Below are 22,690 nucleotides of genomic sequence, written 5' to 3'. Positions count from 1 at the left end.
ACAGCTAACACTCAAAACTTGTGTAAAGCATAGTAATGAATATTCATCACAGTTATTTTGATCGAAAAAATTATGGGGCAGACGTAAGCTCCGCCTTGACGGATATGACGCGATAGTGTAGGCTACCAGCCCCCATATAAAGCCCCGCTTCAACCAAGCCGTATAAAGGTGCCTTCGTGACCTAGTGGTTGCTTGAATGCAAGCGTCGTGGCACGCTGATTCTGGTATTACCTTTCCATATGAAAGCAGAGGCCCGAGTTTGGAGCTGCTTGCAAAGGTAACGTTAGGCAGTGGTTTGTCTGACGGTCATGTGAGGTGCCGTCTGCGAGCGCATTGCTGGTCGTTTCTCGCCCACAACGCCTATTCTGACGCCGATGCCGAATTTTGGGTGAAAAGGGCCTTTAACAGTGTCGCCATTAAAGCTTTTGCGGGTGTGTCGACATGCTCACAAAATGTCGTCTGCTATAGCGCGGAGACGTCTCACTTGAGACACCAAATTGGACATCGGTAGCACTGAACGCAGCGCCATCAGTGAAATACTGATGCCTAGATCAAACCGGTTTCTAGTAATCAAAATTTCAGTGGCGTAAAGGGGGGGGGGGGGGGGGTCTTTACTTTCCGTCAGCAGCCAATGCTGTCGGATTCCTTAGCCCCTACGATTTCTTAACAATCTTTATTTTCGGAGTAATCACATCGTAGTTGCTTCCAACAAACTTTCACACATTATTTCGCAATAACTTTTGACACTTCGGGGATTGTACATCACCATACACTATTTGCTTGGTCTTCACTCCGTAGAGGCGAAATTTCAAGATCCAGGAGGGTGCTCACCATTTCTAGAAATTGAGAACACTGTTGCAGGCAGATGTGCTAGCAGGAATTTCAGTAAATTTCGCTTGGGCCTAGTTGGTTCATGATTTTCGTAAGGCAAATGATGAGCACGGAATGTAAATGATCCACCGAGGAGAGACGAGGGCAGGCGCTAGAAAAAAAAGTAGCACCCGTCTCTGTTTCTTCTAAGCGGGTCGCCTTCAGTTTGCGCTCATGAGTTGCCTTAGGAAAAGTGCAAGCAAGCACACAGATATTACATAAGAAACTATTAAGACCCGGTCTTTTTCAGTGCTGATTTCAAGTTTCCTGCCTTGCGTAGAAATCAGAAAATAACGCATTGTGTTGTCTGCGCGCTAAAGAGTACCCTGAGGAGTATGAAACAATGTTGGGGTATCCTGGACATTGTGGTTTTGTACCAAAAGAGCAGCTCTTTCTCTTCTATATTCTTGTTACGATTCTAAATCTTTAAGAATTTTGGTGGATGAAAAGATCGATTCAGATGTCTTTGGAAGTAACTTAAGTGTGGCACATTTACTGACCGGGCCTGTTTTGCCAGCCACCGTTTTTCCTGCACTCACGAAAACGACTATGGAGGTTTTCTTTTGAAGGAGTGTTTCTCAATAGGAAGCGACAGCATCTTTGTCATGTGCTTGATCTGCAAGAAATCGAGATTACAAGGTTCATAAAAAAGTGACAGATACCCATTCAAACAGACGCAAGTTGAACAGCATCAATCTGATACTCTGATTGTTGTAGATTCGTCTAGTTGGCTGCCTACACAATCGTTCTTAGACATTCTTTGCATTGCCAGAAGCACTGGAGCTCGCATCGTCTGTAGTAGATATTTTTGTTCCGCGGTTTTAGATAGGATTCGCTTGGAAAGATGGGTTCTGCAGGCAGCAGTGGCAGCAAAGCTTGGGAGAGAACCGTTCTAATGAAGTTGCTTGGACGAGCAACAAAATTTTCTATATCAGTTCGTGATGGCATGGGTCTGAGGATGCTGTCTGTTGAGTTGGCTACCTATCAAACACATGGAGTTGTTTTATGAAATGTTTCATCTGCCTCAAGAATTTTATTACCTCATGCTCGTACTTCACCAGAAGAGGTGTAAAAACACAAGCTTTGTCAGCTCTCTCGCTAATCTCACAAAACGCATATCTACTTGCACAACTCGAGCTCCAGAGACTTGGAGGGCTTTACATATACGTACTAATTATCGTTAGTAAATGTTATACCACCGGTATTCCAGTTTACTGAACGATCTTTCCATTTGTACTATTGATGTGCTCAGTAGTGCCGAAAGTTGGCCGAGTTGGTGAAAGCTCATGATGAAGAATAGCGCAAAAAGTACACGATGAACGGTTGGACAAAACGGATAGCGCTTGTCCGTGTTGTTCATCCGTCCTTCGTGTACTTTTTTTCGCTATTTTTCAACTTGATGTGCTGACTTGTTCCGCAAGGATTTTTTATGAAGCATTTTTGTGCCCATGACTGTGTACAGTTGTGTTTTGTATTTGATTCCCTTCCTTTCCTGAATTGTTTTTTGTTTATACGCATTTCTGCACAATTATTTCAAAATTGCTGTCTAAATGTGCCTTCCGATTATAGGTTTCTCGGTTTTTTGTTTGACAACCGAGTGCTTTCTTGCTTTTAGAAGTAAATCAAATCAATTTCGGCTTTGCGTAAACAGTGCATTGTCTTCCACACACTCCGTGCTGTTTGTAAAGGAGAATGGCTAAGAAACATTCATGGACAATCAAGGCGTTCCTTGGTTCGAACCCAACCGCTGCGTTTCGATGGAGGCGAAACGAAGGCATTCGTGTACCGTGCGACTACTGTTCTCCCCTGATGGGGCTGGGGCAGGTAGATCACCGCCGCTTGCGGCGGGGGCTAGCCTGCCACCGAATTTTTATCTGTTGTAGGCCGTCATTGCACCCGCCACCGCATTGGTGATGGACGACGGCTGCTGTTGCTGCGCGCGTCTTTCTTTCCCTTTTCCTTTTCTTTCTTCTCTATTTTCTCTTCTGTCTGCACGAGGCAGCGGAGGTGGCTCAGCTACAGAGCCAATAGCAGGCCCGTGCATTTTCTTTTCCTTCCTATAGCCACAACAACAACAACGTCAGAACACGCCAAGATCCCCAGATGGTCGAAATTACTGTGAAGCCCTTCACTACGGCTCCCCTTTCTCTCTTTTCACCTTTACTTCCACCTTCCTCCCTTTCCTTATTGTATGATTCAGGTGTCCACAGAACAAATTATTGTGCGATTCAGGTGTCCACAGAACAAATAATACAGACACTGTGCCTTTCTTTTCCCGTGAACCCATTATTATTAATTATCAAGTGCCACCGTGCCTCCGCTTGGCGTTTTTTAATGCTTTGAACTGTCCCAGTGTTATAAGCATTACTCTTTTTTTCTTTTTGTTTCTTGTTCCCCACTTTTACTGTTGGCTGCACCTCAGCGGAGAGCTCCATCATCTTTGAATGTTTGTCTCCAGTTTCTTCTTGCGCGCACTGTACACTTGCCCTCTTGACCTCACAAATTGTTAAATGTTCGCTTTCCTCGCTGTTCGCAAAGTTCTGTTATCTCAAAGAGCGCGTTTTAAAGTAAAAGTTTCGACTACGGTAGGTAGTTAGAGCCTTCAGCTTATCGCCGACATTCACCTTCAATTGACCTTGACAGATACTGCGCATTTCCTTTCTTATAAACTAATTTACACCCGAAGCGAAGCCTTCCAGATCTTTGTGTGAAACTAATTTCTCTTCAAATGACCATGAATTAATTGTGTTGGTGTCCACAATTTTTTGGTGTTCACCTAATGTATACTGCGCCTTCCTTCCCTAAAACTTACCCCAATTATTATTATTATTATTATTATTATTATTATTAATATTATTATTATTACAACGAAGAGGTAGCCTTGGGACGTGCTATGTCAGCTTGAAAGCCACAGATAATGCGCCTTTCCTTTCTTTTAAACCAATGTACAATATACAAGAAAAAAATGTGAAAATATGATCTTGACCTGGTTAGATGTAGGTGTGCCCACAATTTCGTGCGTTCATTGAAAAGTATAATGCTCCTTCCTTTCCCCAAGATTCAACAGGACATCTGAAGGCATTTTTTTCCATTGTCGTATTCTATTTGTGCCAGAAAATTTTATTATTTGCACATCATTTGCCTTAGACCGTTCGCTTTTTGATTACGCTGTTACCTGTTTCATGGCTCTGAGACATCCCAGGCTCCACGCTTCATTCCACAGGTAGTACTTTGTCATGGACTGGCGCTTTTTAATTAGACTGTTTCGTTGTTAAAGTTTGATTTATGCTTTATGGATTTTACCATCTCATTTTGATTAGGCTATGCCGCAATGAAGTTCTTTGCATAATATCGATCACATGTGGCTCCTCAACGTGCATTCACATCGCGCAGACACTTCGCCTGCACAAAAACTTGCCCGCTGCTGCCGCCATTGCACGATTTGCCTACTCATCGGTTCAGTGCCCTAACCTGGTACCGCCACAGTGAGGTTTTAACAGACCTATTTATTATAACCGGTGAAAAATTTCTGCCATCTATTGAAGGCGAAATGGGAATGCAACATCACTTTGCTACATGAGTTGTGTATAGCAGGGTTCCACTCTTAGATGTGAAACATCAATTTCTTTGTATGCTGATAGAAAACTGTGTTGTTTGTGATCTTTGCAGAGCCTGTCCCAATCTTAGCCTCTTGCTTTGAATACACCATTTTGATTCCTGGTGCATGCTTGTTTAGTTTTTTGTTGCAACAGCTGCTGTTTTGCCTTCTTCGCAGGTATTAATCTGCTTCCATACATTTTGTCAACCGTGCCTGGAAAAGGAGAGGACAGGGAACGAGATTCGTTGTCGTTGCCCCCAGTGCAGCCAAGAAACACCTTTGCTAACCGGAGACATGGCTGGCCTTCCATCCGATCGTGCAGTCTCCAACATTCCAGAAACTGCGGCCCTTGGCTGTGCCATTCCTGATTGCGCAGGTTGCAAGGTGAGTGAGCTGGCCAGTGAAGCTTCAATAATGAAGGAACGACCCTTGCAGATGCTGCAAGCTCAGTTGGTGTAAAGAGTGCACTTACAGCTTCTTCGAAGTGTATTACTACTCGCAGTGACTTTCTTGTTTGGGATGCATTGAGTGGAAATAATCTATTACTGAGATATTGCGTTAGCTAGCAAAAGTAGTATCGAGTATATCATTTTTGTACTCTCACCTGCCTATTATCAGGTTGTTTGGTGCATTGATTTATGTAGAAGCGCTTAGCATCTTTCATGTTAGCAGGAATAATGTGAGGCAGATATGACAGGGAATAAATTACTGTAAAGAATCTATTGTAACTGCAGTACCTTTTCCGCTAATTGGTAGCATAAAGAGTTACTTTTCTGGGTTTGATCCCGACCATGGCGGCTGCGTTTCGATGGAGGTGAAACGGAGAGGCGTCCGCGTGCTGTGCGATGTCAGCACACGTTAAAGATCCCCAGGCGGTCGAAATTACTCCGTAGCCCTCCACTACGGCTCCTCTTTCTCTCTTTCCACTTTTACTCCCACCTTCCCTTACGGCGTGGTTGAGGTGTCCACAGTAACAAGTGTGAGATACTGCGCCTTCTTCTTCCTGTGTATCAACTATTATTATTATTTAAAAATTCCTGTAAGCTTTCCCTGGCTTCTCCGACTGTTTTCATCTTTCCTTAATTTGCCATGTATGGTGTAAAAACAGTCGGAGAAGCCAGGGAAAGCTCCATTTGCCATGTATGGTGTTCCCGGGTTCGAACCCGACCGCGGCGGCTGCGTTTCGATGGAGGCGAAACGAAGAGGCGTCCGTGTGCTGTGCGATGTCAGCGCACGTTAAAGATCCCCAGGTGGTCGAAATTACTCCGTAGCCCTCCACTACGGCTCCTCTTTCTCTCTTTCCACTTTCATTCCCACCTTCCTCCCTTCCCTTACGGCGCGGTTCGGGTGTCCACAGAGCAAGTGTGACAGTTACTGCGCCTTTCCCTTCCTGTGAACCAATTTAACTTAACTTAACTTATGTATGGTGTGAGGTGGTGTCTGCCAGTTCCGGGTGTGGCAGGCAATCGTAGTGAAATTGGCAATGTGAAAACTCTCGTTAATTCGAGAATTCGGGCACTAAAATCTGCACAATCGTGGCTGACAACTGTTTGTCTATGGCGTTGGATAATGATTAACAGATATCGGTCGGCTTGCAGCAATTAATTCGGATGAGGATTGACGTCAAAGTAAAGTACTATCCGCAGGAGCAGCAATCGTCCAAACACGCCTCGCCAACCCTAAACTACGTGGAACAGTGCTGCCCCTGCACATCAGGAATGGTGCAGTGGCCGAAGCAACGACGATTGGAAGTATCTTATCGTTAAGATATAACTCAGCAGCATAGTTTCAGTTCGTCGCCATCAAATTCACTTTAGCTCGCGCTGCCATCAGGGCGTGCTCCTTGGCCAGACGCGCAATTCTGGACAATTTTATTCACGCCACTGGCGTCTAGTTTTACTTTGGGATAGGGTCAAACCGTTTTAGCGCCTAAGTATTTTTCTTCCATTCATGTGCTTCATCAGCTGTTCGGTTACACTGGGCCGTTATTCTTCATCGCTCAGTCCAAATCTTGTGCGTGGCGCATATTCAAAACACGCCTGTTTCCTTTCCGCTTTACCAAAGCGTACAAATATAGCCTAGGGATTGTGCAAGGATCGAAGGGTCCCTGTTCGACTTCCATCTAACCCTTCGTACATTGTATTGCTGTTCAGTTCATTTCCTTTCAGTTCTGTCTCTCCACGTGCGACGTTATATCTCGTCGGTCAGTTCATGCATTCTCAAAACAACGGAAACCGGCTCCAGCTTGTCAGGTTCTCCACTGAAAGTATGCCTTAAAGGCCTGTATGCGCTTAATTCTTGATTTAATCTTTTAATGCGTGCAATGAAGTTCAAGGCATTACCATACATGGATCACCATGTGCTATTGCCTACCAGGACTAAATAGTGACATCCAGCAGAGAATTAATGAAACTTGAAAAAATCATTAATACTCTGTTCTTATGCAAGAAGCAGAAAATATTGCTTAATATTTTAGATGTTTGAAATTATGCAAATAGTTCTTGTAACTTTTTTCGGGTCATTAAATAACATGAAACTCAGGAATATGCAATTGGTTCTATGAGTTTTTAGGGGCATTAAATAATTTGAACTGAGCATAGCTTAATTTTTGTCCTGGCCCCTGAAGTTTGGGTTATTGATTAATGAGCTTCTATTATGTCTCAAAAGCTATACCTTGCTTTTGTGCAGTAAAGCAGCGAGTTCTACTAAGATTGTTTTTTACCTCTTGTCTGCCCATTATAGGGAGACGTTATAGACTTCTAATTCTACTTGCTGCCCCTTTCCATGTTTAGCCCAATCTACGTTGGCTCTTCTTATTTCTTCGCCGCTGTGGTGTAGTGGATGGGCAGCTCGACTGCTGTCTTCAAGGATAAGGGATTGAATCCCGGTCGGGGCGGGCGCTTTTCGATGTAATCGTAAACCAAGGCGCCCGTATGCTGTGCGATGTTAGTGCGCGTTAAGGAACCCCAGGTAGTCGACTTTTCCAGAGCCCTCCACTTCGGCATCTCCCATTATTCGAGTTGCTTGGAGTCGTTAAACCAGACAAGCCAAATAATTCCCTTTCTTTACAGTACTGCCGTATGTGATGACATTGGCCCGTTTGCTGATTTGCGCAGGTCAAAGAGTGCAGTTGCCTGCTTCGACTGTGCCAACTTCCTGTGCCCCAACTGTGTGATGGCGCACCAGTTCAGGCACTGCTTCGAGGGCCACTGGATGTTCGAGGACTGCAGTGTATGTGCGATGAGTTGCGGGCGCCTTGGGACAAACTGATCGCCTGCCTGCGTCACCGGTCGGAGGCACTCCGACACTTTCGATCATGCGATCTGCCAGTCTGCAAGGAGTGTGCCTTGCTGTACCACCCTAAGGTAACATGGACTTCTCCCACTTGAGTTCAGGTTTGAGCGTGTAGCTTAGGAGGACCAAGTTTCCCAGATTCATCCTAATTGCATGTTGGACTGCCAGAAGATCAAATCAGTCGATATTGTCGACCATAAACCCTGACTGCTCATTGGAGAGTTAAATTCTAAAGTTAATGCTCAGCTACTTTGGTCATCTTATGATAAGAGAGGAGTCGCTGGAGAAAGATTTGATGTTGGGAAAGGTTGAGGGTCGCCGGGGAAGAGGTAGGCAGCGAACGCAATGGTTAGGTGGCATCCTCGAGGCACTGCAGATGAAGTTATGTGATGTTAGGAAGATAGTGAGAGACCGGAAAGCGTGGCGTGACATGGTCCATAGGGTCACGAAGAGTCGGACACGACTGAACGACTGAACTAACTCTGAGCCCTAGCATGTGGACTGAAATGGATCACTGTTGCGGCGGCTTCACTTAGGTAGCAGGGGAAGCACAAAAATGACGTTATGTTGTGCGATATGGGACTTTTGAATTTAAGAAACCCAGGCGGTTTCAAATATTCCGGAGGTCTCAGCTATCGTTTTCACAGCAATCAGATGGTGCACATGTCCATGTGCACCCCATGTGCACATGGACATGAATCCATGGTTGGTGCATGGATTCCTCAATGGTGTGTTTTCATTGTGGACAAATTATTTCATATTTTAATTACGTGAGACTTTGGAGCTATTCAATACGTGCGACTGTAAATGCGCCACACAGATAAACAGTATGAATGCTGTTACACTAGGAGCTGGTTTATTCAGCCCGCTTTAATTTTAACTGCAGGTAGGGCCCCCTGTGGCAGCCTAACAGCCACTAACAGTCTATGGTACTAAGCGCTTGCTAGTTCGGATGCTGCGGGTCTCTTGCCAGTTCCTTCAATTGAGCTCCTAAAAAAAGATCTTGTCGACGATGACTGGCTTGGAGAGTGGTTATCAAGCAGTCGTATTCAGACAAGAGTGTGTTCAGCAAGTTGCCTGCACACCTTTCTCCTGAGCTCTACGAAGGTGTGATGGATAACAGTTGGCCCTGTGTTCGACCGCATATATGTTTTGAATTTTCGTAACTTCGGACTTGCTCACTGGAGTGGCTGTTGACAGTGCATCACCTAGCGAACCAAGCTCAGCGGCCCATCATTTTGGACATCGATTAGTGCTTTTTGTGTTTCTCTATTTTTTGTTGTGCCAGAAGTGTGCGCCCATCATATGTTGTTACTTTTTTATGCTGAGTCATGGCTATTTGTCCGTTACAGGTCATGGGTGAAGCTTTCCAGCAAGCTGTTTATGGCGGATAGCTTCACTGATACCTCATTGTTTCCTGAAGGATTCCGAGGAGGCTGTTGACATTTTGGAGCAAATTTGCTTAGACGCTCCCTACAGCACACGTAATAAGGCGTTTTTGCAAATGCGACAGCCAATCCTTGTCGCGTTATTCTCATCGAACAAGTAATTGATAATTGCCCAAGCTTTAAAGAAATAAATTTACTGGGATGCAAAAGGTTGTCGGCGTAGCAGATTCTCTCGTCCTGCACGCTCTCTTCCCGAGAAGTCCGTCTCTCGGTTTCAGTGAAGCTGAATGGTATTGCTTGCTTTGCGTGGCACCTGCATTCGTCAACTCATGGCCATCGGCTGCGCTACATAGCCCCGAGGTGAAGTGGAGCGCATATGACGAAAACATCACTCTTGCTGAGAATTCTAAATGGAGAGACAGCATGGCGCGATCCTCTTCTGCGCACTGTCACTGTGCATGAACAGCTCGTAAGGTGCCTCGATGCGCGAGCTGTGGCGGAGGAGCGGGCGGTTTGATGCACTCTAACAGATCACCTAGAGCCAGTTGGATGTTTGCCGGTGGAATGCGTGCCTGCCGCATTGGGAACAATAAGCGCGAGCGCACATGCGGCTCGCGGTATCGAATCGCGGCAGCGCTAGCGCCCAGTTGCAGCGCCGAAGAGAGAAATAAATTTTATTCGTACCCACCAAAAATGACCGGGGGAAAATGCTTCAGCCTAAAATCCTATTCATTCCTCTAAACGTCGGCCGGAATTTCTTGTTACTCGGCAGCGGTAAAAGTGAGACCGATGATTTTGCGTTGCTCTTCTGTTTCGTGGTTGAGCAGTAAGGTCTCCTAGGAATCTACGTTTCTATTCAGGTATCTATATGAAGGTCAGCTCCAGACCTTGTAGACTAGATCGTTACTGCTAACGCACGGAAGCAGATCACTGTAGCGGATCGCGCTATGCTCAGCTCTAAATTTCCAGCATATAAAAGAAACATTAGCAGCACAGAAGAACTGAATTAACGAGCTCCGAGTGCTTAGATTTTCATGGGCATAAGTCAGTACCCCCGCCCTAGTTTGAATTTCCGAGTAACGACGGTCGAATTAACGATATTTTATCTACCATATGAGAAATTTCAATTTATACAAGACACAAAGGAATAGTTATTTTCTCAATTTTTTCTTTTTACTGCTCGAATATTTGATGTCTGAAGACATTTCTCTCTATATTCTATATTTATATTCAGTTCGTATACTACATTATTTTGTTGGCATGGTTTGTAAATAAAGTTTCACGAAGGAATGGTTGAAGGTCGCCATTAGTGAGATCCTGCTGCAATGAATTTCGCAACAGCTTCGTTTTCGCCAGACCGAAGTAGTTCAGATTTCACATCAGCAAGCTAGAAGGCAGTGCAATTAATTTATCGTGCGTTAACTTTTGGATTGATTGTTTTTTTGTGAAGGGAGCTGAATATATGTTTATTTTGCTTCTTCAAGTAGGCCAATACAGTAGAGCCATAATTAAGTCATCACCACAATAAATATCCAAATTAACCAGGTATTCAGATTAACCGAAACAGTGAAGAAATGAGCAGTAAAAGATTTTGATTTGTTTCGTACGTTTCCCACATAATTAGCGACGCACGGAAAGTATATCAATAAATTTTAAATTCATATCAATGCCAACAAAAGGAAAAAATGAAAGCGCACTTCAACTTGAATGACACGCTCAAGTGCAGCCGGAATTGCTTGCGGCACACGTGTGTGCTGTTTCGGAGTCTTCAGAGTGTACGCGCTCGTTTCAAGAACAAAGGTTCGCGCGGACGAGAACCAACAAGCAGTTTCAATTTCTGAATGCCTAGCCTATATGCGTAAGAATTAACTATGCTCGATGCCTGGAGCCTCATGAATCACCGCTGTTGCGAAGCTGTCTTTACACCCTGCCAATTTTATAACCCACACTTAGATGTCCAAATATGTAATTGGTTCTCTGAAGAAACGTGGATTTTAAGCAACTGTACTCGTAATAATCGAGGTGGCGGTAACCTAATTCGGTTGCCACATCACACCGTTAGAAGGAACTGCGCAGGAAGTTGTTGCGCGCGTCAACTTGCTGTGGACACTGGGCAAGAATAGTTGCGTCGTGGGATAAGCACTCCTCACTGACCGGACTTCGAAGTGTCCGGCGTCGAAGTGAAGCAGGTCTTATCGTCGCTTGTGGATGCTTCAGCGATCCACAAGCAGTGCCATGGAGTCCGTTCTTGTGCAGGGAATTCTGGGACTGGATCGCTATGGCATTTAATGCTTCATGATTGTTTTTTGGCGCCCCTTTCTGTCTCCCAGGGTTCATCGCTTCGTTGGTTTCGGTTGACTTAGTATCCCGAATTCCTGCATAGCACATCAAGTATTCGGACCTAACCTGGCTGGCGCAAGTCATCGATTCAAATATCTGCTCAAATTTACGTGATACGTTACACCACAGACGGGCTTCAATTTTGGTGGATTTCAAGGTCACAGAATTCGAATCACAGAGGTTTTAATCTGTAACGTTTGGTTTAACAAAAAGCTCCCGCTGAAGTTATTTCCTCTTTTAATTGCACGAATAGCACTTCTTGAGGAATCGCATGTAATGAACAGGCACATTCACATAAAGATGTATCTAGCGCGCCGCTGCCGGTGACTGCTTGGTGGTGGCTTGCTTCGGATTTTCCGAAGGCAAAGAGTGGCTCCTCCTGTTCGATTTGTTGGCGAGGGCTTAATGGTAATGTGCGTTAATTTTACGGTAAGTAACTAGGACAGGCGTTTTATGAAAAACAGTTACTAGATCCAAAGTACATGCGTACAGATTTAGTTCAGGCCATATGTTGTGCCTAGTGAAACTACAAATACAGCGCACAATTATGGACGGCATGTCGTTGCAGGAAGTGTTCCGCAGCGTGGATGCACTAACTGTTGCACCGAAGAGGAGCGTTATGGTAACGATGTTTCTTTCCCGCTCTTCTAATGCGTCTAGCGCTGTGTAAATGACGGATCGACTACTCGTCTATCCAGGGTATCAATAGAATGACATGTCACTGGTATATGTATATGATGTGTTGCAAAATATCTGAGATTCGGAGAAACCACATGGTGAACATCGTCCGAAACAGTACTGCGATGTTTAGGATACCAGTCATTGAACACAGAGCGACATAAGCGCACGCACATCTGATTCGCGCCGAAGTGCAAGAAGTCGGCGTGGTGTCAGCATGAAGTTTGCAGGGTGAGAGCGGGGGCACATTTACAACGAATGGAAAAAAAATGATGTTCTGACAGTATTGCAGGACTGCGCTTATTCTGTGAATGCGTGCATTTCCACATTTTCGAAGCACTCCAACATTTTTATTTTGGCATCAATATTCTAACATTTGTTTCTCGGCAATAATACTAGCGCTGACAGAATTTTGAAAATGAACGCTCTTGAACTGTCCTATTTAACATGACTATCTTGGACCTATTTAACTACAACGAAGTTTCCACTTCAGTGAAAATTTTCACAGCTTCCATGAATTTCGGAGCGCAATCCTGCTGTATAGTCTTGCATACGCTACGTGAGGGTTGAAACCCTGCAAACTGGCAAAAATATTCATCATTGAATTTGATTGAAGTAACCTTCCTCTTTACATAGTATGCAACGTTGTTCTCATGCCAGGAAAATGGGGAAGACAGTGTTGTTTTGACATGGGTGAGGTTTTGTGTTTGCAAGTGCAAAGGCCCTTGGCCAGGTTAAGTCCGGTCATTTTGTAGGCAATGCACGAATTTGGTCCAATGCCCTTTTGAGCGAGGAGAGCTAGTCTCACATGGTGGTGGACGGATGGGTGAGGGTCTACGGGCAGCACACAAGGCACAACAGGTATCCGCCGTTTTCAAGATGAGTACCAGAGAGCGCAGGAGAGTGATGCAGTCCTGGAGAGGGCGACTGGAGAGGAGGTGCTAGCTCAGAACGCCTACAATGCCAAGTTGGTGTCCCCTGGTTTGCTTAGGTAACAGGTGGATATCTTTTTTACTTGAGAATGTCCCATGCGAGCATGTTAACGTACATTGTGAAAGCAACGTATACCTGCTTTTCTCAGCTCAGGTACCTACTGTAGGGACTCAATGCTTTTAGCATCCGGCTGCTGGTATACCGTGGGGGTACACAGTGGTAAGGTAGTGCTGCATGAGATAATATTCTTGTCAAATTTGGACAGGTACAGTACGTTGCTAATACACACAGTAGGAACCATGACAGGCGAGGAATACCTTGAAAACACTGAGAGCAATGTTTGATCACTTCAGTTATTCAACTACTGTCCCCACTGTCCCTTTTCCACTGTCCTGAAGCGGGGGCTGAGCGGTTATGCCTTGAGTGCTGAACCAAAGGATGTGGAATGAATTCTGACCGTGACGGCTGCTTTTCAATGGAGACGAACAGAGGCGCCCTGGTATTTCTCAATGTGTGTGAATGATAAAAGACCCGACCATCTTGTCGAAATATCCACAGTCTCCCAGTACAGCTTTGCTCATAGCCTGAATCGCGTTTGAGAGGTTAAATTTTAATAACCTGGAAATCTACTAAAACCAAGGGTCTCAAATGTTTATTGCTGTATTCAGAAAATTACTTTCCTCGAGGGATGAAAATCAAAAAGGTTGAAGAATTGATTGCAAAAATAATAACCAAAGGTTAAATAAAAAAAAATTCAGAGGACGATTTTTATGCTCCCTAATGGGAAATTTGAGAGGAGTTACGTGAGTGTTTTTGCTATATATTGCATCTTGCAACAGTTGCATCTTGCCTGTACTCACCTATGGGGCTGAAACGTGGAGGCTAACCAAGAGAGTTCTACTTAGGTTGAGGACAACCCAGAGGGCTATGGAACGAAAAATGGTAGGGGTAACATTAAGAGATAGAAAGCGTGCAGAGTGGGTCAGAGAAATAACTCAAGTTACCGACATTCTAGTAGAAATTAAGAAGAAGAAATGGACATGGGCAGGACATGTAGTGCGAAGAGAGGATAACCGATGGTCGCTGAGGGTAACGAACTGGATTCCAAGGGAAGGAAAGCGTAGCAGGGGGCGGCAGAAAGTTAGGTGGGCGGATGAGATTAAGAAGTTCGCAGGGGTCAAGTGGATGCAGCTAGCACAGAACCGGGTTAAGTGGAGAAATATGGGAGAGGCCTTCGCCCTGCAGTGGGTATAATCAGGCTGATGATGAAGGCAAATTAATTGAGAGATGCTTTATGTATGTGCGTTTAAAAAGCACTGTTATTTTTTCCGCGAGGCAAAGACATATGCTCGGAGGAGAACGTAGTGCCACGAGCGAGCGACGCTGAACTCGTGGCACTTCGTTGTCTTCTTCTGAGAAAGTCTCTATAGCTCGGGACTATCTCTCGGATAGACCGGCCACGGAATCAACCGCCACGCGGCTAACCTGCCGAACGGGCTCATAAGAGCTGCGCTCTAGAATATCCAAAACATGTCGTTCTTAATCCACCCTGCCCTGCCGCGGTGGAGCAGGGCTAAGACGCCCGACTACTGGGCCGGAGTACTAGGGTTCAAACTCGACCGCCGGCGGTTGCGTTTCGATGGAGTCGAAACAGAGTGGCATCCGTGTGCTGTACGATGTCAGCGCATGTTAAAAAAAGCCCCATGTAGACGAAATTTTCAGAGTCCTCTACTACGGCGTCTCTTATAGCCGGAGTTGCTTAGGGACGATAAGCACTAAAACCCAACCTAAAAACTACCAATCCACGCCCTCCCATTTTTAGTAGAAAGTTGACGCGTGATTTCATTTGCCTCAATTTAGGACCGTTGATGCTTTAGCATGGCTTCGGGATGGCTGGAAAAAGGGCACAATGGTTTATACCACAGTCACATATCAGTAGAACAAAAACGTATACTGGGAGATGAAAGAACGGACAAGTTCTCAGGTGCCTTGTTCATTGCATTAACCTAAGGTCTCTCTCCGTTTGCTTTTTTTCTGTGAGTTCTATCTCATGGGCTTCGCAACCATCGTTGCCCATGGAAACGGAATGTTACTGTTTCGAGCGGCGAGTGCATTCACTCGTGGCATAAGCACGACTTGCAGCTGCGTCACCGAGTCGTGAATTGAAGCGGAGCGGATATGACGATACCAGGAATCTGGTGTAGGTAGCCCAACTGACGAAATAGTGGTAGAGCTTACCGTTTCTGCGGTCTGCGCTCACGTGCAGATCGTTTTGAAGGAGTCAAATGGTTTCATGAGGAACGCACGTCCGCGGTCTTGCGTCGAGTCTGGTCAAGTAAGCGGTCTTCTTGCTTTATATAAGGGGTATTTACAGTCTTTGGTAGACAGAAATGTAGCGCTGTGGGAGGCGGGATTTCTAGCAGCATTTAGCATTTGTTTGGCGCTTCTTTTCCCGGTTCTTGTTGCTTATAAAAGTTTCGCTTAGAATAGCCCTTGTTCGTTAAATATATGCTCATATCTGCAAAAGCAATTTGGTGTGAGCGCGGGACGTCTCCGAGATGCCTAGGAGGCGAATATTGGAATACGCAAAATACGCGTTGATTTATGTATGCGCCATTTGAATGCATATGAAGTCTGTACATATTCCGGATAATCATTCTGGCCTAAATGAACTTCTCAGGTATGTGCAGAAGTTAAGGAACGATTCGCTGAATGACCCTAAGTTTTGAAAATAGGTTCTTTCAACTTATAAATACAAATGGACGCTCTCTGTGTAGCTTAAGAGTCGTCGGTGTCTTTAATGTAATTAATGAGTGTGTCGCGAGGAAAAATATTTATGCTATTTGACTGCAATGAAACAACATCACTCTCGGCAGCTGGAGCAACTGTGGGTGCACTGCTGCATTCTTGGACGAAGCGAACAAGTATAGTAATTATTCCGACTACAATCTCTCATTCTAGATGGTCTACATTGCTTTTTATAATAATAATTGGTCTACAGGAAGGGAAAGGCGCAGTATCTGTCACACTTGCTCTGTGGACACCTGAACCGCGCCGTAAGGGAAGGGATGAAGGTGGGAGTGAAAGTGCAAAGAGAGAAAGGGGAGCCGTAGTGAAGGGCTACGGAGTAATTTCGACCACCTGGGGATCTTTAACGTGCGCTGACATCGCACAGCACACGGAAGTGGCGTCCGTGTGCTGTGCGATGTCAGCGCACGTTAAAGATCTCCAGGTGGTCGAAATTACTCCGTAGCCCTCCACTACGGCTCCCCTTTCTCTCTTTCCACTTTCACTCCCACCTTCATCCCTTCCCTTACGGCGCGGTTCAGGTGTCCACAGAGCAAGTGTGACAGATACTGCGCCTTTCCCTTCCTGTAAACCAATTATTATTATAAAAAGCAATGTAGACCATCTCGAATGAGAGATTATATTCTTCTGCTACTCTGGTCGATAGCAGAGGTTGGACGAATGTTCAATCAACTGGCCACTGTAAAAAATAGAGTGATTCTAACACGAACAGAGATGACGAACCTCATCATCACTATTCGAGTCGACCTACGAAGGCGGAGAAATACTTCTCAAACTCTGAAATGCTCGGAGGTGTATTATCTGAAAGATCGGCCCGATATACTGTGCACGTTGCAACATCGAAGGTACTCTGCCTAGAAATGGTGGTGGGAGCAGACCATCATCTGCAGAGGGCTCGGCACACCACGAAGCAAGCATTGTCTTGATGCCAATGAAAGTGCCTGCAATCAGCCGCTTGTCATCAGGAAAGGATAAGTACGTTCGCAAGTTTATTAAAAACAAATTATAGGTCGTCGGAATATTACTGAGAATGAAATTCGTTGTCCGTTGTTTCAGATCTAGCGGTAATGAAAATATCGACATGTTATTATATTTGTACCAATATTTACAATAATAACATGGTGAATATGAGACCTTTCTGCATAAAAATAAGGTCCTCTAAGCAGATATTTGATTTAGAGGATTTTAGCTGATTTCGTGGCTTCCTTTTGCTGTTTATTTTTCTTTTTTTTTTCATTTTTTAGTCGGCAAAACTGGTTAGGTTCAATCAGCGCTCGCGAAGGGGCGGCCGATACGCGGAAGAAGATCGAGTAGCAAATAGTGTGGTATAACAATTGATTATCGACTTGTAATCGAATTAGGGTGAGTGGCAAAATTCATGGTACTTTATATTTTTTTTTTGCACAAAATGTATTTTTGTAAAGCTCACGCAATTCTCGGACTATTCGGCTATTTGGATTATTTCTTGATGTTCACCGCGTCCGAAAAAAGTTTTTCGGTGACTGTATACAGTTGAACTCTCTAATAATGAAATTATTCGAGATGAGGAGATTTTTTCTTTTCACGAAAACTTCGTTAGCGCGACAACGGGAGTGTATGAGACAAAAGAGGTAAGAGTCTAACCCTTCGGAAGCGAAAGTTTACTCGAAAAGTGTGTAACCCATGCTTGACTCTTCTTGCCTGTTGCGGCATCTAATTCTGCGCTGAAAATTGAGCAGGATTACCATTGCAACGTCGATCGTTGTCATAAACACCGATGAACGTACGCATAATATTTATTTATTTATTTAGGAAATATTGCGGACATGTCGCATTTCCAAACAGGAGAGAGAGGGTACTAAGTGACAGTATATCAGAAGTCAAGAGCAACCATTTATACAATCTATGCAATAATGTCGAAAAATACACCAAGTACATGACGCAATGAGACAAAATAACAAAATGCACAGCACCAAGCAGCTACAGTACATAAATCAAGGAGGGTGAAAGAATTGGAAACTTTGGGGAGGGGGGGGGGGGGGGGGCATTCTATTCAAAAATTGTTCGTGGAAAAAAAAATACAGTATTAATATGTGTCGGTGCACGCAAAAATGGGTGCTAGACAGAAGTTGTGCTTATGGCGTGAGGGTCGCGTGGCATCTTTGGCGATATAGTTTTCGGGTCGTATACATAGTCCAGAGAAATATAGCGACTGCAAGAATCTGAGACGTGCTTTCATTCTTCGTTCTACCAGTGGTTTTAATTCTGTAAGCTGCAACCTAGCGGACGTAGAGTCTAGGCGCCTATACCGATTGAAGACAAAGCGAGCCGCAAGGCGTTGTATTTTTTCTAGTTTTTGGATAGGGGCCCCATGCGATGCAAACATATTCGAGGCTCGGCCTTAAAATAGGTTTATATGCTTTCAACCTCAATGCATTAGTACAACTGGCCATATGACATTTGAGAAAACAAAGCTTCCTACGGGCGGAGGAACATATATTGTCTATGCATCGATGCAACGGCATTGAGCGCATTTCGAGGACTTGTCATCTTTTCCGGCAGCTCATTGTCGCCGCCGTCGTCATTGCTCTCTTTTACACACTTCGCAGGTTCTTGATAATAAATGGTGTCATTTCCTAAACTCCTCCTGGATAATAGGTGTTCATCCACAAATAGAAAACGGACCAAAGCATCGAACACACTCCCGTCGAAACTCTGCAGCTCCTGCCATGCGTTGATCATGTTGTGCGGCTTATTCTTCTGGAGGCCCCGACTCTAGCTCGGCAACCACTGCAAACAGCCCGGCAGCAAACCCTGCGTGCTTTAACGAATTCTTAATAATGGCTGCCCTTCTAGCTATCTCCGCTGCGGCCGTCATTTCCAGAGCCATAGAGGAATCCACTTCTAAAGTGCGCTTCATGCCAATGATTCTTATGGGCAGCCATTAAGTAATTAAACCTTGTTTGGCATGCATACTTGACACTACGTGTGGCACGTGGTTCAGAGGTTGAATCACGAGAGTGGAGTAAGGGGGAAAATATGTCTCGGAGGTTCGTCAGAGTCGTATCATCAACGTGATGGGCACAGCACTTATTCAAAAATAGGCACGCATTCTTCCTGTTTTTCACATGCCACCGTCGAAGGCCCCCAGTCACCTCCTAAAGTCTGCACGGATCATGCATGATTTAGTTTTTGCTGTGTCTGAGCGGGCAGCTTGTGATTCCCTTAAAACAACGTCGCCTCTCGCTTGTGCCGATTACAAGAAGCTGATGCTTGTCTTATATATACGTCGATGTACGAACACAACAGAATCGCATCATGTTTCTTGCTCTGGCTCCCCCCTGGTATCTTTGCGCTTTCAGGTTTTTTCGAAGGCAGCATCTTGTAGAGCAAGCCAGTTTCGTCAGAGCTGTAGATGTGGCAGGGCTTGTACGTGGTTTTGATGTCTGGGTAAGTCTTTCACATCCATAGTTTTGCTGATTGCGTGTCGACGTTTACCGACATGGCTTAATATGGCTCAGCCAACAGGCAATCCGCGTAAATTTGCTGGGCCCTAGCTGCCACGCAAAGTCGAGTGCTTTATGCAGTACTAAGATTGCGGACTGCGGCACCTTTTGGCTCGTCGTTATAAGAACCAGGCATGCACAGCCTTATCCACGTTTTCAAAACCCGCACCGTGGCGGTATCATGCTGCGAACGTGCTCCGTTCTCCTGGGGGGCGAAAATGTCTTTTCACTTCAGTATCACCGACAGCGAGCTCCATGCAATTATGGACTATTCGACAATTTCGATCATCTTTCTTCCTTTCGCCCTTTGGGCAATGATGACCGCTTTCTCCTGGAGGGGGAAAAACTGCCGCTCTTTGTTCGGTGGAGGCATCTCTTAAGAGCTTTGATACACATAACAAGGCGCTTCAAATCCCCAAACAAACCTACAGCCCGAAGAAATATCCGCGATGGCGATGCGCCCTGCCCATTTGAACTGTTCGCCGACGCGTATTGCCACTCTTCGAAAACTGCAGCAACAGAAGTGCCGCGTGTGTCACTCAAAAATAAAACACAACTTTACGTTTTGTTTGAGCCTAAAGCGTAGTACGGAAGCTGAAATGCACTATTAACAAAATAGTTTTCTGGATAGTTGACATTGCATACCTGCACCACTTGGCTATTACTGAAGGTCACATTATAACTTTTCAATGGATTTCGGCTCACTGCAGCATCGTGGCCAACGAGAAAGTAGACGAAGCGGCTTGCAAACGTGTACTACATAAAAACTATAAGCGCATATACTTCGCAAAATCAGATGCGTCTCAATTCGCTAAGCGATATACCCAGGATGAAAAGAACCGCCTCTGGAACTTGCCAAGCCATCATTATCCCTTTCTCCATTCCACTGCTCCACATCTGAAATCAAGATTACCACTCGGGTGGCCGCGTCATCTAGAAACAATTTGTTATCGTCGTTGTCTCAATGCTGCCGTTACGAACAGTCTATGGCGCCGATTCAAGCAAGCAGACTGTCCGTTTTGTGACAACTGCGGCTCAATTCAGAATGTACTCCATATTCTCCGCGAATGTCCAGCGTACGCCAACGAACGTGCGTACTATGAACTAAGCATGCAGTCTGTCACCCAAGTGCCGCTCACAGTGGACTCTATTAGGTGCTTTAGGATGCTACACACAGCATCGCCTTACAATGACATTCTTATTTGCCTATTTACATTATATTGATATGTTAAACAAACTCTAAATTACCCACCAACTAGATCATCCCGCTATACAAGCAGACTACTGGACTTCCCTCTCATCCAAACGTCATTCACCCATCTTCAGTGACTGCACTCTTTCCTAACCCTTCTTCCATCTTTATTTCCTAATCCCCCTACCGCATGCAGAGTAGCATGTCGGCGCACATTAACGCCGGCTAAAATCTTTGTTTTCATTAAAGAGCCCTCTCTTCTCTCCCTCTCTAGTTTTCTCAGTAAAAATTACTCTAATGCGCTTAATACAACGGAGGCATCCGTCGCGATATCTTTGCTACGCTGAATAAGTTAACTTGAATATCGGCGATTGTTGCTAAGAGGTGTATCTGAACACAACGTAAGGGTAACTACATTCCCTTAAAGCAGAAATTTATTACGATAAGGTAATTGTATAATGTAACCGTTGTCATACCGTCGTATCCAGGCTGCGTTCGCGGCTGGTTTTGCTGATATTAGGAATAAAAGCATTGGATTATGCAACCTAAAGGGAAACATACCCCAGGGACTATGTTCATATTTATTTGAATGTTGTGAATGTTAGAAAAATGCACATACAGGAATCGAACACATGTTTTAGAATCTAGAACATGGTGTTCACACATTGCGCCACAGAAGCGACGGGAAGCATGGTCTTTAAATGCGCTTTTATTCGTTTTGGTTCCACGTACTAAAGATGGCCCGACGGACGCAACTGGAATGATCAGAGGATTACTGCAAGCATTTTTAATCCATCAATATATTTTATTGCGTATGCATTTTAATCCATTTTAGTTTTTGTACTACATTGTACACTCAACGAAACATATAGCTTTATTTACTTCCTTTTTGTTGTCTTTTATTTTTAGTTACGCACCCGGAACTTCCGTTGCTGCAGTTTCTGGGACATGGCAATACGCTTCACCGACAGACCAGAATCCGCAAGAAATATCTTGCTTTTTTTAAAGGACACGAGCGCAATCATCATCAGCAAACGTTCTAAACAAAGATGGCCACACCGGTAAGTATGATTGTTCGCAATGTGGAAGCTTCGATAATGTTGAAGGTGATGTAAATCAGATTTCAATGCTTCTTAAATTCCTGACGTGCGAAGAACACTCGTAGACTGTTATTTTAGAAAGGTTCGCTGTTGAGTGATTGAAGCGTGACACCGTTTCGTAGTTGAGAGAAATGAAATGCATTGGATGTGATGAATGTTGGCAGGGCCAATGAAATATTTTGTTCTGTTGAGAATATCGTACTAGTTTTCGTTATTGCGAGGTGCAGCTGTACTCGATCCCGGTAGTTCTTCGGAAAATTGCGTAAAATACGATGAGTATGAAGGCGAAGCTCTGGTGCTGCGGAATGTTGTGCCAGTATACAATGGACATGCGACCGAATGGGATAACTTGTTTTAATGTGCATATATATACGAAACGCTATCCAAAACCTAAAATTAATGTACGCTCGCATTACACACGCCATTTCGCATGTTTGAAATTCACGACTCTAGCGTACGATAACATCGTGTTGCTGACATGGCTTCGGGGTTTTACGCAATAGATGTCGCTTCAGAATAAACTCGTATTTCTTACCGTATTTTTTTTTCAGCATGTTCGTTGATCGTGCACGGCACTTCAGGCTTATAGGCCTCATCTTGTGTGCAGTGGAATGCTTGAGTGCAAAATATCTTATTTTTTATATCCGGTGATCATTCTTCCTCTCTTTTTCCCAAAGTAGAAAGTCGGTTCTTTGATAAAAATTGTTTCAGTCTGAAAAGCCGAATTTCGTGAATGGGCTGACTTATTTGACTTGTTTTCATCCTTATCTGAGACACAACGTAACGTCAAACCATATGCCTATCTATATCTTTCGAATTTTCTTTCAGAGTTTGGTAAGTCGACAGCGTCCATTTATACTCTTTTGCTACCATATCTGCATACACTACGAGCAGACAAAGCGGCGCAGAGAAACACAATGCATACTAGTGAATGACTCAAGAAGTCTCCTGTAGCTTCCTTAATGGTTCAAGTTATAGGGAGGAGTATACCGTCTCAAGACGCT

The 22,690-nt window shown here is 44.6% G+C and overlaps 1 protein-coding gene across 1 annotated transcript in view; it reads left to right on the top strand.

Moving 5' to 3' along the window:
• LOC146191396 (uncharacterized) overlaps positions 1–22,690 on the top strand; it is a 151,456-nt gene that overhangs the window by 56,453 nt on the left and 72,313 nt on the right. Inside the window, 5 exon segments of the mRNA XM_084600316.1 lie at positions 4,646–4,860; positions 7,585–7,688; positions 7,691–7,833; positions 9,115–9,121; positions 13,048–13,166. Coding sequence (XP_084456442.1) covers positions 4,646–4,860; positions 7,585–7,688; positions 7,691–7,833; positions 9,115–9,121; positions 13,048–13,166 — 588 coding nt within the window.

This window comes from Amblyomma maculatum, chromosome 4 (genome assembly GCF_055883805.1).
Source record: "Amblyomma maculatum isolate TAMU_Amacu chromosome 4, ASM5588380v1, whole genome shotgun sequence".
NCBI lineage: Eukaryota > Metazoa > Arthropoda > Arachnida > Ixodida > Ixodidae > Amblyomma > Amblyomma maculatum.
The sequence above is the reverse complement of the archived record's forward strand: the minus strand, read 5'-3'. Positions and strand labels throughout refer to the sequence as shown.